This window comes from Eutrigla gurnardus (assembly GCF_963514095.1).
Source record: "Eutrigla gurnardus genome assembly, chromosome: 2".
Classification (NCBI taxonomy): Eukaryota; Metazoa; Chordata; class Actinopteri; order Perciformes; family Triglidae; genus Eutrigla; species Eutrigla gurnardus.
The window spans coordinates 30252894-30268802 of NC_139916.1; the positions used below are offsets into that span (position 1 = coordinate 30252894).

The window sequence follows — 15909 nt, forward strand, 5'->3', positions numbered from 1 at the left end:
CCTTACTTCTCTAGTCTACGATTTTTCACTTGAGCCAAACTTTAGCCAATAGTAGCCATCCGGTCCGCATGGCTACTATGTGGCGAGGGATCGCCGAGCAGTTTGGGATCGGGGACGTACTGCGGTCGGGGTGAGAGAGAAATGCGACCGGCACCCGCTGCATTTACACCGATAATGTTTCATCATTCATGGCCGTAATAAACACTATTACTGCTTTGTACATGTTGTGGAAGTCCCTGACACACCGGGAAACTAAACAGCGTCCTGCCTGAGTTCATAGCGGAGGGAATGTTCCCATTCATTGTCTATGTAAGAAGCCGTGTTATGCCGTCGCGGAGCGGCGAATTTGTGATGTTATTCGTGATGAATGTTATGTACTGTTCCAGCCCTAGTAGACACAGACACAGACAGCTGTTTGGGTCACAGAGTGTACCATCGATATATGTATCATACTGAAATGGGCCATTCTGCATGATTATACTTTCATATTTAATACCTTAAGTTTATTTTCATACATTTTTTAAGACAGACATAATTTTACTTGCAACAGTCTTTTTACACTGGTATTCAATTGTAAAAAATGTAATCATAAGCACATTGGTTGTATAGATTAGATAGATTAATCTTCCTTCCTGCAAGAACTTCTAGGTCCTCACAGTGTAGCATCATGACATTAAAATCAATTGCACCAGATAAAATGTCATTGGTCAGTTTCAATTGGTATAGAGCTTATTCCATGTCTCTTAACAATATTTTGTATCCATTGCAACTCATACTAGCGTATGTTGATGTCAAAATGTGTGCATGCTACGCGACATGGGCACAGGTTAGCAGCAACAATTCTACTTCTCACCTGGCACCTCGACATTGGTCAAGGAGGGATCTAAATTCTCCTCCTCCTGGATCTTATACACAAGCATGTAGGCATTTCTGGAGCAGTGGTAGCCTTTACCGCACTTTGGTTTTCGCGTTTGGGACTTCACTGTCTCAGCTGTGAACCAAAAATACATATATTTAGAAGAGCAACAACTTTGAGAAAGGGTTTACATTTACAGACATGATCCGAAGGTTAGGAAGGAAGGTAACAAAGAAAGGGAAAGTGGACAAGAAAAGACAGAAAGATAGAATCATCTACTCAAATAGATAAAGTCCTATACACATTAGTAAAAATCAAATAGGTATTAAAGTATAAAATAATGACCTATAAAATATATGTAAAGTATGTACATAATATGTATATAAAAAACACTATACAGTATAGTTGTGAATCCGCTTATAATTCATTTTCAACAAATAAACTTGTTAACTGTAGTTTAAAGTAAATAACATCCCAATAAATTGAATACAATTGGAAAAAAGCCATAACACAAACATAACACGAATGTGTTATGTTTGTGTTAATGTATATTAAGTAGCTAAAGATATCAGGAAGGTGGAATTATACAGTGTCCATTTGCTACTACTCACCAATGTCCTCCTCAATGCCAAGCTGCAGCTTCTTGCCCTCCATCTTCTCAATTTCCTCATCATTGAATTTGTACCAGTCCCCGGTACGAGCGTCCTTCACATGGGCAATGTAGTGGCCGGAGTAGGCACTGATGCCCCGATGGATCAGCACTGCACTCAGTTCATAAACACACTTCTGGTCTGGAGATATGAACATTTAATGGCAATTATTCTGGCCAAAGTAATTACAATTCACAATATTATCCTGATAATCATCAAAATATGTTAACCCTTAAAAATGATCATACACCCTCGCTGACACGTCATTAAGCAGTGATTGTTCAGGGAAAGTGCAACAGTCATAGTGCTAATACCTTCTTTTCCTTCCAAGAAAGGCCCCATGTCCAGCTGCTCTGGAAAACTGATAAAGGTGTTGAGCTTCTTCTTGTGGCCCGTTTGTCTGAGGAACACACAGATCATCATACATCATATCATAGCTCAGTCTGTAGGAATTGGCACTGCCAAGGTGTCCTTGAGCAACACTAAACCCCTGACTGGTTGTAAGAAAATAACATTTCCTTGATGAGGGCTTAATGAAGTACTACAAAGACTGACCTATCAAAGACGAAGCGCATGAGCTGCAGGTTGAGGGTCGGAGGAATGCTGTGCAGTCTGATCCTTCGGGTGGCGCTCTGTTTAGTCTGACAGCTTTCACAGAAGTAGCGGTTCTCTCCATCCAGCTTCTCCTCCTGTAGGGAGGAGGGGAAAGCACAGCAACAACACAGACACATGTTACAACTGGTTTGGTTCTCTCCGATAACAGCAACTAAACGGCTAATACATTTTTTTTAATTGATAGAAATAAAAGGGGGAGTTTCTGTTCTTCATTGGCTCGGTGAGCTCTGTAGCAGCATTTCAAAGCATTATATCCATCCATTTGAAATGTTTTGAGAAAGGTCTTTAATTCTATTTTCTGTTGGCTTAACTGACGTTTGTTGCTACATTGTGATCAAGTTATGGGTTCGGCAATTGATCAGCTGATATTAGGCGTTTTTACGCAGAGATTCACCGTTTATGAAGAACTTTGGTTTGCGGCATAATGCCGCAACAGTGTCTCTTTCAACTTTATTGGAAATTTGTCTTGGGCACTTCACCCATGGTGCAGCCATAAAAAACAACATATACAACATGATACAGATACAATACAACAAATATTTAAATGACCCTAGTGGTGTATAATACACAACATGATGCCACACAGTGCATTCTCAACACATTTCTGATGAATAAATAAATATCCACGAGGTGACAACAACTGTTAAAAATAATAATAAATATAAATAAACTATCGTCACTAACTTGAGTGCAACAATAGCCTTGACGAACGCTAACCCGGCCCTATTCTGGCTTTTATGCCACTATTTAGAAGCTTAATAGACACAGGAATAAATGAGTTTTTGAATCGGTTTAGTCTGCAGCGAGGAACTCTAAACCTCCTACCAGAGGGCAGCAGCTCATACTCTGTGAGCAGAATGTGACTCGTGTCACTAACGATCCTATTGGCTTGTCTCAAAGTAGCCTGTTTCTTAAATACTCTACATGGATAAGTGCTCCTCGACACCAATAATTTTCCATGCAGTATGAATCAATTGAAACAGTTTGTTTTTTAACTGCACAGAGAGGTTGCCAAACCAAGCCGTTATACTGTACCTGATTAGGCACTCTAGAACGGCGGTGTTTTACATTTGTGCTGTACATTTTAAATTGACGGGCCCATTATTCTAAGGGAAAGCATCTAAATAAAAGTAGAACATGTTTAATGCAATCAATATCTTCTCCAGACAGGACAAGTAATATACAGGTCATTTCGTGTCATTTCATCAAATTTCTGAAAATCTTCCCACCTGACCATCTCAGAATGTCCTGAAATTCAAGAACAAAGACACACTTGTTAATAGGACAAATACAAAATATTAGGTCTCTACTGTCAACAGTTTTCTCATGAAACATCATTGAATGAAGGGTAGTTTAGACGGTTTTTGGCATCATACTCTGAAAAGCCATTTTTAAACAGCAATATCTGGAAAACTATCTCACCTGTAGCCTTCAAATTTTCTACAGTGTATATCTGTTAATAATAGCCTCCAGACATGGAATATCAGGGGTGTAGCTCAATGATAACCTAGTAAGGTAGGTACTTAAAATGTGGCTTGTTGAAATAAAGTAGTACATTTGAAGAGTGGCTGAGCTCCCATTTTTGCAGATAAAAGACTTCTATCACTTCTGCCTCTATCTCTGGTGTTAGCTTAAACATTCTACAAAATATGGTTTCTCTCAGATGATTAGTTTCACAGATATTAAGGCTCAAAAATGGAAGTCAACACATCTTTGCCCAACTTCAGAGCCATATTCCAAAAAACTGACAACAAGTATCAGGTCCAAACTTACTTTTTTTGAAAGATCATATTCTTGTTAAAATCATATTAAAAAAATCGGGAGGGTGTTTTGCCTCATTTTGTCGCAGTGATTTTTTAAAATCCTGATATTGGTGGGGTTTTTGTGGCCGGTTTTGGTACTGCCCTAATGTCCTAATATTCTACTAGTAAACATCACAGCAGGGCAATTCAATTGTGTTTTTTACCATTTACCAAAGACTTACATGTGACTAAATGCTACTGATAAATTTAGCCTCATGAAAACATTAAAATGTAGCACAGTTGTAGTTACAGAGGCAATAAGTCCTTGAATGTGAGTTAAACATGGTGAAAGCAGCTTTTAATGTCTTAAACCATGAACAAACAGCATAATATTGAAGACTGTACATTTTGTCATACTTTAAGTATATAAATTACACAACCAAATCAAATAATAATCTTAATTTCAGCATAAAGATTTTACATTACAGTAGAAAAGTCTCAAAAGTTTGATATTGAATAACAGTTTGTCTCTATGCTCACTATTACCCCTTTTCCACCAACGCGAACCTAGTTCAAGAGCCGGGCCGGTGCCGTGCTGGTTCGCAATTGGTTCAACTAGCGAACCGTTCGAGAACCTGTTTGCGTTTCCACCGGCTAGAGAGCCCAGAGAGCCACGTCATTACGTCACTGAATACGTCTGAGGTTTCCCCGCAGCGCTAATTTCAAGCATAGCAGACATGTCTCTTCAGAAAAAGTGTTTATTTTGGCAAATAATACAATAACAATAAAATACACAAAATACTAAAATCACAAACATTTTTAAAGTGTAGAACAGTGTGTGATCAATAGATCGGAGTGTTTGATGTTTAGTCATCTGCAGGTTGGACCTCCGTTCAATATCGCCGATGTCCGACAGCTCTACAAACACAAACCAGAGATCAGCGGTTTAATCACAAACGTCTCCACGACGCTGCAAACACAGATGTTAAGTCACGTTGGTAGTTGGTAACGTTTAGTGAGCCAACGGCAGTCAGAAAGTGGCATGCTAACGTTGTTGTTAGCAATATCACGCTAGCTGGCTAGCTAGCCGGTCAGCTTACATTACCCGAGGAAGCAAAGCCACTAGTTGCTGCTGTTACGAACGTAATCACTAGCTTGGTCAACTAAACAGAAATGTGTCGTTGGTTAGCAACGAGGTGAAACATTTTAAAAGTGAAACTTACCGGGAACAGTAACGTTAGTAAAACTCCGCACTCCGCAGCGGCGTATTTTCCCCCGTTGCCTCGAGCGTTAACCCCGCCCCCACCCCCTAACGTAAGCCGGGCCCAGTTCCAGCCCAGCAAAGAGTTGGGGCCGCTCGGGAACCAGTTTTCCAGGCCGAGAGCCGGCTCTTTGTCTGTGGAAACAGGAAGAACTGGTTCGCGATTGGGCACCGGCTCCGAACCGGCCCTCAAAATGCCTCGGTGGATGGGAAGTATCAGAGATGTTCAAGATGAAGATGAAGATGTACTGGTTCAGTTCATGCACCCACATGACCCTGCCAAGAGTTTCTACTGGCCAAGAAGAGAAGACATGTGCAATGTCCCACTGCAGCATAGAATTGCAAGGATTGACGTTCCCTCTACAGAAACTGGGTGCATGTATGCCATCAAAAAAGATGAGCACAACAGAGCAGAGATGTGCATTAGACAATTTGTAAAGTGACTGCCAAATGTTGTGGAAAAATGAATCTGCCCAATAAAGATCAACAACCAGGATCTGCTTTTTCTCCGAGGTTTATTCCACTAAGTATTCTAATCTGCAGAGGAGGTTCACCCCTGCCTTCTGATGCAAAGGTTCAGACTCAGCAGGAACGACCCTGAGTCCAACAACAATCTCCCTTTTAAGGAGGAGGAACCAAAGGACGGATCATGTCCTATCTTACAAAGACAAGATGTACAGGCAAGGTCAAGATTTACAGAACACAGGCGTCATAGTCCTGAAATTATTTTATGTCAATGTGGCACTCATGTTCATATCATCTACAAACAGGCATTCATTTTCGTCATAGCATAACAGTCAGATCAGGAGATGCGGATCGAGTCAGCCTGACAAATATTCTGATTATAAAGTACAAACATCCAAAATTCCCATTACACAAATTAATGAATGTGACGAAGGAATTGGATCTAAAAGATGAAAAATGTGTGATCCCTCATAGCGAGCATAGAGACAAACTGTTATTCAATATCAAACTTTGGAGATCATTATTTTATTTTGGTTGTGTAATTTATATACTAGTATGACAAAATGTACACTCTTCAATATTATGCTATCATGTTTGTTCATGGTTTAAGACATTAAAAGCTGCTTTCACCATGTTTAACTTACATTCAAGGACTTATTGCCTCTGTAACTACAACTGTGCTACATTTTAATGTTTGCATGAGGCTAAATTTATCAGTAGCATTTAGTCACATGTAAGTCTTTGGTAAATGGTAAAAAACACAATTGAATTGCCCTCCTGTGATGTTTACTAGTGGGCTGTTAGGACATGCAGTACCAAAACCGGCCACAAAAACCCCACCAATATCAGGATCTTTAAAAAATCACTGCGACAAAATGAGGCAAAACACCCTCCCGATTTTTTAATATGATTTTAACAAGAATATGATCTTTCAAAAAAAGTAAGTTTGGACCCGATACTTGTTGTCAGTTTTTTGGAATATGGCTCTGAAGTTGGGCAAAGATGTGTTGACTTCCATTTTTGAGCCTTAATATCTGTGAAACTAATCATCTCAGAGAGACCATATTTTGTAGAATGTTTAAGCTAACACCAGAGATAGAGGCAGAAGTGATAGAAGTCTTTTATCTGCAAAAATGGGAGCTCAGCCACTCTTCAAATGTACTACTTTATTTCAACAAGCCACATTTTAAGTACCTAACATACTAGGTTATCATTGAGCTACATCCCTGATATTTCATGTCTGGAGGCGTTTAGTAACAGATATACACTGTAGAAATTTTGAAGGCCACAGGTGAGATAGTTTTCCAGATATTGCTGTTTAAAAATGGCTTTTCAGAGTATGATGCCAAAAACCGTCTAAACTACCCTTCATTCAATGATGTTTCATGAGAAAACTGTTGACAGTAGAGACCTAATATTTTGGATTTGTCCTATTAACAAGTGTGTCTTTGTACTTGAATTTTTTCAGGACATTCTGAGATGGTCAGGTGGGAGGCATTTGATGAAATGACACGGAATGACCCATACGCTTTAGCTGCTGTAAAAGGAAACGGCATTCTTTTTGTCTTAAAAATAAATGAGAATAATCACTAAGTGTAGTCTCTCCTCCTTAAATACTTTTGAAAATGTTTTCTTTTTTGTGTGTGTCTGATTAGCATTCACAAGATCCATTGTTTTTTCTGCCTCCAAACTCCAACAGGTGAAAGTCTCATTCAGTCTCGTCGCAATGAGTGGCTGATCGCCTCGAGGCCTGAGTGGAGGGAATGAAATCTACCTTCAGGAACTCCGTGACGCACTCTGTGAGGTTCTTGTGGCCCTGGATGTTCAGCTCCAGCTCGTAGAACCGGGACGGCAGGGCAGATGATCGTCCGCACTGGTTACAGCTGGAAAACAGCCAAACCAAGATATCAGATTCCACCAGAGCATAGACAATTACTTTTTGTATTGGCTAAAATAATTTTTTCCAGTAATGATAAATTAAAATGCATTTTTCAATTGGATTTATTTCAATTCAGTATGGTGTGTGTCTGAATCCTTGTATTTAGTTTAATACATAAGATTACTACATCTATTATAGAAGTTAAGTCAAACCAAAAAAAATAAATAAATAAAATAAACTGGATACCACTGCATGATTCTGGATCGATGACTCATAAAACTTTACTAAAGTAAGCCTAATATAAATACCTAATATCTAGCTTGCTCAGTTACTTAACAACAAGGTTTCAATCTCCCTTAAGAAATGTTAATTAATTGGCTGTTGACCATTTTCCCAGACAGCATGACTTTGACCTCTCTTCCCTCCACAAAGTTTACACGTTCCTATTTAATATTCAAGTCAAATGTAGAAGAGGAACCTGTAATGTAATATATATATATATATATATATATATATATATATATATATATATATATATATATATATATATATATATATATACACACACACACACACACACACACACAAAAGTAAATGCCCAAATAGTTATTAACTTATTTTATGTGAGAACAGAAAGACCAAAAAACACCTTGTATTTTTGTGATGCTGCCAAATTGCCAGACTAATGCCTTTTGATACTTCGGCAAAGACGAGTAATGCAACAAGAAGATAGTTTTGACACAAAGCCTTGTGCATCTGCAATAGATGTAAAATCCAACAAGGCAGGATGCTCAGAAACATCCTTAGTGGGGGTGAGTATCACAAGAGATACACCACAGGTGTATAAAAGCAGCTCCTAGGCATGCAGACTGTTTCTACAAACATTTGTGAAAGAATGGGTCGCTCTCAGGAGCTCAGTGAATTCCAGCGTGGTACTGTGATAGGATGCCACCTGTGCAACAAGTCCAGTCGTGAAATTTCCTCGCTCTTAAATATTCCAGTCAACTGTCAGTGGGATTAGAACAAAGTGGAAGTGATTGGGAACGACAGCAACTCAGCCAAGAAGTGGTAGACCACGTAAAATGACGGAGCGGGGTCAGCGGATGCTGAGGCACATAGGTCACAGAGGTCACCAACTTTCTGCAGAGTCAATCACTACAGACATCCAAACTTCATGTGGCCTTCAGATTAGATCAAGAACAGTATAGAGAACTTCATGGAATGGGTGGTGTGGGAACAGTTTGGGGATGACCCTTCCTGTTCCAACATGACTGTGCACCAGTGCACAAAGCAAGTTCATAAAGACATGGAGGAGAGATTTTGGTGTGGATGAACTTGACTGGCCTGCACAGAGTCCTGACCTCAACCCGATAGAACACCTTTGGGATGAATTAGAGTGGAGACTGAGAGCCAGGCCTTCCCGTCCAACATCAGTGTGTGACCTCACAAATACACTTCTGGAAGAATGGTCGAAAAGTCCATAAACACACTCCTAAACCTTGTGGAAAGCCTTCCAGAAGAGTTGAAGCTGTTATAGCTGCAAAGGGTGGACCGACGTCATATTAAACCCTATGGATTAAGAATGGGATGTCACTTAAGTTCATATGGGAGTCAAGGCAGGTGAGCCAATACTTTTGGCAATATAGTGTATTTCCCTCACCTGCTTGACAAGCCAGTATTATCTTTTCATCTCCGACGTGGATAAAAAGATGGACATGCCTGCTGGCAACCTTCTGCTTCTCTCAATTCTTCCAGAAAACAGAGCTGAATATTGCGACATCTGCCACAATATCATTCACTTTTGCCGATTTATTCAGAAATGCCTGAAACATCTTCAGACTTCAGCAGCAACAGCACACAGTTAACAAAAATACAAATTGTGACATTCTGAAGAGTTCTGATGTCCGACACTTTATCATGTCACTTTTTCACTTTGGTTAAAACTTGTGTCAGGGTTGAGTGGTCTTACACAGTAACGTAGGAGAACTGTCCACAGAATTGCCGCTGGATGACGTTCTGTAGGTTAGGGTTCTTCTGCTTCGACAGCGTGTCCTCCAATAGAGACAGGAAGAGCTTTGAAAACTCCTGGGCATCCTGAAAATCAGACCCAGTCAGCAGATAAGGAACAATTCTGTTTGAATTCAATGCACTGTAAGCAGGTCTCCAAAACCATCCACTAGTAAACATGCTGGTGTTCCCATTCTGTGTGTCAAATCTGCTGCCTAATCCTGAAACTAATAGTTTGTTAACCATCGAATTGATCACCTGAAATTCTGTTTTGACAGTTGGATCAATTTCAAGACATCACTTTGGACTCTGATAGCTGCTGATGGCTATTTATTTATTGAGGCGATATCATACAACGTTGGACAGTCAGACGTGAAGAAATACTGAACACAAGTCTTCCAAATAGAGGAAAAAAGAAAGGATACCAGTGAAATGCACATAAGCATTTAAGTGAGCATGTATGCGTGACTGAAATGATTTATACAAAACCAAACTCACCCTGAAACGAATCCAAACCCTCTGTTTATTTTTATTTCTTTTCTCACTCCTCTTCCTATTTTCTTCATGCTGTCCAATTACTTCTATGTGTCCTTGTATATGATTTGTTAATCAATCATCTGTTATCCCCTTTGTATTCATTATGTCATTATTGTCTATAGGTGATGTGTATGCTGGTGAATGAAGGGTAAATAATGATCATTGTAGGTTTTCATGTTGTGATTTACCTGCTGCTGTCCCGTGTCCAGGCCCAGTGCTTTGACCAGCCCTGAGGGGTCGATGTATTTTCTGTTGCTGTTCTGCAGAAGTGCAAACAGATACTGCAGATGCTCACAGATGGATTCAGGCTCGTAATCTGGAAAAGAGAGAGATGTCTGTCTGAGACAATGAAATGCTTCTTGAACACTAGCTTATATGTAAGTGGGCTGTCAAATAATAATGACAATATTTGAGAAAAACTTGAGATTGCCAATTCCCATGTGCAAACAAATTAATTTAGCCATCAACAATATGGTGATCTTTATGTTTAGTTCACTTGTATTACTTCCAACAAGACAGATATTATTGCTCTGTTAGTTGCATGTCTGTTAGCAAATTTGATCAAAAGCATATGAATGAGAAAAAATGTTTGTGTAGCGGTAGTATTTGGCACAAAGCTCAATAATAATAATGTCAAACAATCTCAATGAATATTATATTTGTTTGGGTTATTCTAGTTGGACCCAATTAGGATCCTTTCAAAACTTTAAAAATTGCATTATCCTGATTTGGTATCCTGTCAAGATACAAGAGATCAGCATATTGGTAAAGGATTTAATAAAGTCTAGCTTCGGCTTGTTTAGACTAGTTATGTCTAAAGTCTTGAACTTTCCCACCTATCGGTACTGAGCACAGGGCAAGCCTGAGTCTCCCTGACGGTGACAGTGAAACCCAAGGATAACACTGGAAGCAGTCGCTACATGCACTACTCAAAGTGTATGCACAAAAATCTGCCTACAATGTGCTGACTTAAAATCAGGATATGCACAAATATAAAGAAGCATTACCAGTATTTAGTTTTCAGTTATACCAGATTCAATATTGTGTTCCTGTGCTCTGGAATTGTGGCACTGATAGAGGCTCCTACGCAGCTCCAGGTTGTGGAACCACACTTGCAGGAATGTGTTGACGTAACATGTAGCACCCAGATTGGTCAGGCCAACAAATGTGTTCTGGAAGAGGACAGAGAGAGAGAGAGAGAGAGAGAGAGAGAGAGAGAGAGAGAGAGAGAGAGAGAGAGAGAGAGATGATGAACTGGCTCTTATTGTCCCATCTTTGGCCTTTCGACAGCTTCCACACAGGACTTTGGTAGTTCACCAACAACAGATTTGTGATCTGAGACAAGACAAGCGAGGATTTTTTGCAGTATGTGTGGCTGATTAAAGAAATACCTTGTCTCGACGCTCTGTATTTGGGTCGTCAATATTGTGGAAAGCATTTTCATCAATATCCCCAAGCCAAGCCTGTTCACCAATACCCACAAGACAGTTGGGATTCCCTTTACAGTTCCTCCTGCAAGAGCAAGTCATCATTATTAGCCTTACCACTCTTAACACATACTTTTGAAGAATGCAACTGCATCCGTGTCTTAAGTAAAGACGAAGGTCATGTCAAACTCCTTCTGAAGATATTACAGATTAATTATGTTCTGCATACAAGCCCTAAACACCCAATCCCAACGAGCCTGTTACATACAGTTAGGAGCCCCAGCGTAAGATAAAGTTCAGAAATCCTTTTAACTGTAAGTAATACGTGCTCGCTGTTGTGCTTCCTTTCTACCAGTAGAACGTTATAGCAGAGATATTTTGTGGTATGGCGAGTTGAAGTGTGCCGCGGATCTTCATGACCTCTGAGACTAAATCCACGGAGCTGCCCTGCATGCTACGAACGCTTGTCCACAAGCAATCAAACAAATCAGACGCCTGATGCACATAAGCATCCTTCTGCGGAACTGGTCGCTTAGCCCTCAACTTTAAAATAAAATAAAAATATCTGCTTGTGGCATTCTTTACTGACACATACCAGCACAACAAATAATCATTTTCTAAACATTTGTAAGATTGTAAGTACACGTTACCTGCAGGTTCCTCTCTTGCAGGCCGGGAGATTGACGCGATATGCTAGCTCGATATGCTCCAGCCTTATTTCTTCTGGTTTCACCGTCTCCACCCAACGCCAAGCCGCTTTCTCCAGCTGTAAGCGGGGCGCCATAATCCTACGATGTAACGTTAACCACAGTCAAGTATACGAGTCGAAAAAGCAACAATGCTACGGCCTAAGGTTAGCCAAACTGTTTCCAGGAATGCTAATATAGCCGGCTAACAAGTAAGTTCTTGCAGGCCATAGCTTGGTTCTTACAAAGTAACCTACCGTTAGCTATGTGGTGCTACGTAACCTAGCCAGCTAATATTAGCTCACTAGTACAACCACTACGCTATTGCATTTAAAAGTGAGCATTACACACCACATATCGCAACCACAGTGCGCTGAAATACAACAAATCCCGACAACGGTATTTACGGAGTAACGCCAGGAGTAAGGACTACCTTCGTGCTAACGTTAGCTAGCTAGCTAAAATGTAGCTAGCCCGACCGGCAGTGTTAGCAAGTCATTTCCCCTGCATTTTCCATTTAACGCTACCTGACGCTAACGTGACGAGTTTATTGTGTTAAGGTCAAATATTATCGAACCTTTCATGCGTGCAGCTGCTTCACCAAAAATATTTAATGTGTTTTCACATTTTATTCACGGTTTATTTTAGATTTAGCGCCCTTGCGTCAATTTATAAATAAATTATTTCTCCGCTCAAAATCAACACGACGTCTACAAGTGACGTAACCGACGTCTCTTTGTTGTGACTGGAGAGGAACGTAAGGATTCATGTGGAGCCTTCAGAGGCCTCCTGTCCGTGTTAGACTTCAATGCTTTGCTGTCTGTGCTCTCGACATAAAACATGTTATTGTTTCAAATGTGTCAGTTCTGTTCACATTTTGTGATCTCAATACTTTTTTTTTATCTTTGGCTGCTTTTGAATAAAAAAGGACACAATTTAGTTACATTTCAAACTATAATAATGATTCTATAATAAAATAATAATACCGTACTTAATATTAATAAAACTGTGATAACTAAAAAACACAGTTTTTTAAATCCGTAGCCTAAAGTGGAGCTTTCCCTGCTATAGTGCGTTTATCCATAGCAATTTCTAAATGTGCATTTTGTGTTTGCATTGAGTTTATAATTGGAAAGGAGACCAACGTTGATATTGGTATGGATCATGATAAAAGTGAACATGTGAGTTATTTTCAAGCTGGTGACTAACTTTGTTGTTAAATGTGAATGACACAAACTCATTTCACAACATTGTTAAAGTGATATTAAAATATATGTAGCCTATTTAACCCTCCTGTCATCCTTGTGGTCAATTTCACCCCATGTTTAACGTCTCTAAAAAGAGGGTTAACATACATTATTTGCATGATATTAAGTGACCTATTTTAATGGGGGCAAATAGGCTTGAATTTGAATTATAAATAACAATCAATACTTAATTTAATTTTGTTTGTAGCTTGTTACTTTGTGTACTTCCTGCTACTTGGTTCAATCCGCAGAGAGTCTGTAGGCGACTCACTTTCTTTGGCCACATACTGTACCTGATGACTGATTTTTTTCCCCTTATTTAATAAGGAAAAAAAACATTTTTTTTTCAAATTCATTTAAAACAATCTGCTCATGATTTACCCCAGTAATGTAGAACAAGACTAAAACTCCTGTCACTGAGGCTTCCATTCAGAAAATGTGTTGTTTATGTCCTGGTCTGCTCTCGCATATTGGCTATAGGCCTAAACATATTAATCTAATTGTGACAGTTAATGAAGCAGTTAAATGGAGTGTTGGCCTTCTCTTTGCATCAGCTGCTGATATAATCAGCTTAGCTGTCCTATCAATCATTGAGGGACGTGTGTCTGCGCTGCAGCATTGCACATCTTCTGAAGAGGGCAGTTTGATATTACCTTTAAGGATTGCCTTTGGCTCACAATACAGTTGTTATACCATTTACAGCAACTTGCTTGATCCATTACTGATAAATCAAACAGGGTTTTCTAGCACAAAATAATGGAGTGCTCATTTCTTAATGATTACAAATGCTGATCTATGGTCAACAGTAACGAGTAAAAAGTGATTCATAAGGATACTTGCAGTGATTCCTGTCAGGTCTGTTGCAAATATCAGCAATGTACTGCCTATAGTGAAAGGGAAACAATTTAATAGACTGATTTAGCAAATGAATGCATGACCATTTTCATAACACCCTTTGATATAATCCAGCATTCACACATTACTTCTTCTCCAACATGAGGATTGCTGCCTGTTCCTTTATCATTGCTGCGATTAAATGCCTCTCAGTCTCTGGACTGTTTATCACATCATAAGATGTGTAGATAATACAATCTTCCATATTGTTCCAAATGTCCAGCCTTTGCTGAATCAGTGGCATATTACTAAAACGTGTTGATGAAAATATGCAATGTACATGGGGTGACACAGTCGGCAACACTCCCGTTCTGAAAAGTGAAGCCAAGGGCCAGGGTTGCCTAAGGGAAACAACTTCGCAACTGGCACGAGGCGGATTGTCTGTGAATGCAGCACGTTGTCTGACCGCCGAGGCTGAGGAGATGAATGGACTAGGCCCCGCCCCCCTGCTCGCGGAGACTCACAGCCTGCCGCAATAGTCAGGTTCGCGCGCGGATCCCTCAGCTCAACCACGTCTCCACCGCTCCTCAGGTAAAAACGCCTTTATTACACTTATTACACTATTATATGTATTACATTTGTTACACTATTATATTTATTGCACTTATTACACTATTATATGTATAACACTTATTACACTATTATATGCATTACACTTATTACACTATTATGTTTTACACTTGTTACACTATTATTATGTATTACACTTATTACACTATTATATGTATAACACTTATTACACTATTATATGTATTACACTTATTACACTATATATTACACTTATTACACTATTATATGTATTACACTTATTACACTATTATATGAATTACATTTATTACACTATATGTATTACACTTATTACACTATTATATGTATTACACAACGAGACAACGTTACTTTGTTTAAACATTTAGTTGCGTGGGTTCAGATATTGATCATATGCCTTATGTTCACATCCAGAGTGGTAATATTTAAAACGGACCCCAACAAATTCCTACAAGAATTACCCGGTGATGTCACGCCAAACTCCGTCAAGTAATCTATGAAAATAATATCTTTACAGGAAGTTAACATTACACGCTTCATTACAGACCAATCACATGCATAATGGAGTTTGACATTATACTTTTTTTCTGAATAATGTCTCAACGTTTAAACGTCTCAGAGCCGTCAGTAACAATTCAAACGAAACACACGAACGAGTAAAATGGCATGAATACAAGTTGTGAGTCTGTACTTGGATGTTTTCTGATTCAACTTTCAAATCGTCTTATAAACATTAAGTTGATCATTTAGGATATGAAGGAATCAGTCATCGTACAAACCTTGTTAAACATGATTCTATCAAGTTTTAGTCTGAAAGAAATGTGTCCAAGATAGTAACTGATGAATGTCACGATTGAGTATAACGTTTGGATGTACTACCTAATAGTGGTGCATTTCTGTGAATATTACATATTGAAAGGCCAGAGTTGCTCCTTCAAGGCAGGATCATAAACTGAGACAGTTTTTGTTCTGTCAGGGAATCAGCCACTAATCTGTCCCACAAACGACGGCAGGAGATGAGAAGGAGGTATGGCTGGGAAGATTAACGAAGATGAACGCTTTTTACCTCTCTAATCCTCTGCCTTTTCAATCCTGTG

The 15909-nt window shown here is 39.3% G+C and overlaps 1 protein-coding gene across 3 annotated transcripts in view; it reads right to left on the reverse strand.

The window, feature by feature from the left end:
* usp48 (ubiquitin specific peptidase 48) overlaps positions 1-12854 on the reverse strand; it is a 33725-nt gene extending 20871 nt beyond the window's left edge. Inside the window, exons 1-11 of one of the 3 annotated variants that reach the window (XM_084025476.1) lie at positions 12703-12854; positions 12090-12227; positions 11404-11524; positions 11043-11184; positions 10201-10328; positions 9438-9562; positions 7364-7472; positions 2062-2195; positions 1821-1906; positions 1468-1647; positions 854-991 (exon numbers count right to left, since the gene is read on the reverse strand). In XM_084025476.1, the coding sequence (XP_083881602.1) occupies positions 854-991; positions 1468-1647; positions 1821-1906; positions 2062-2195; positions 7364-7472; positions 9438-9562; positions 10201-10328; positions 11043-11184; positions 11404-11524; positions 12090-12223 (1297 nt within the window). In that variant the 5' untranslated portion in view covers positions 12224-12227; positions 12703-12854. Of the gene's footprint in view, positions 1-853; positions 992-1467; positions 1648-1820; positions 1907-2061; positions 2196-7363; positions 7473-9437; positions 9563-10200; positions 10329-11042; positions 11185-11403; positions 11525-12089; positions 12424-12702 lie in introns of those variants that run through there. The other 2 variants (XR_014598219.1, XM_084025475.1) reach the window with 2 other exon arrangements.
* Between the last annotated feature and the right edge of the window lie 3055 nt (positions 12855-15909).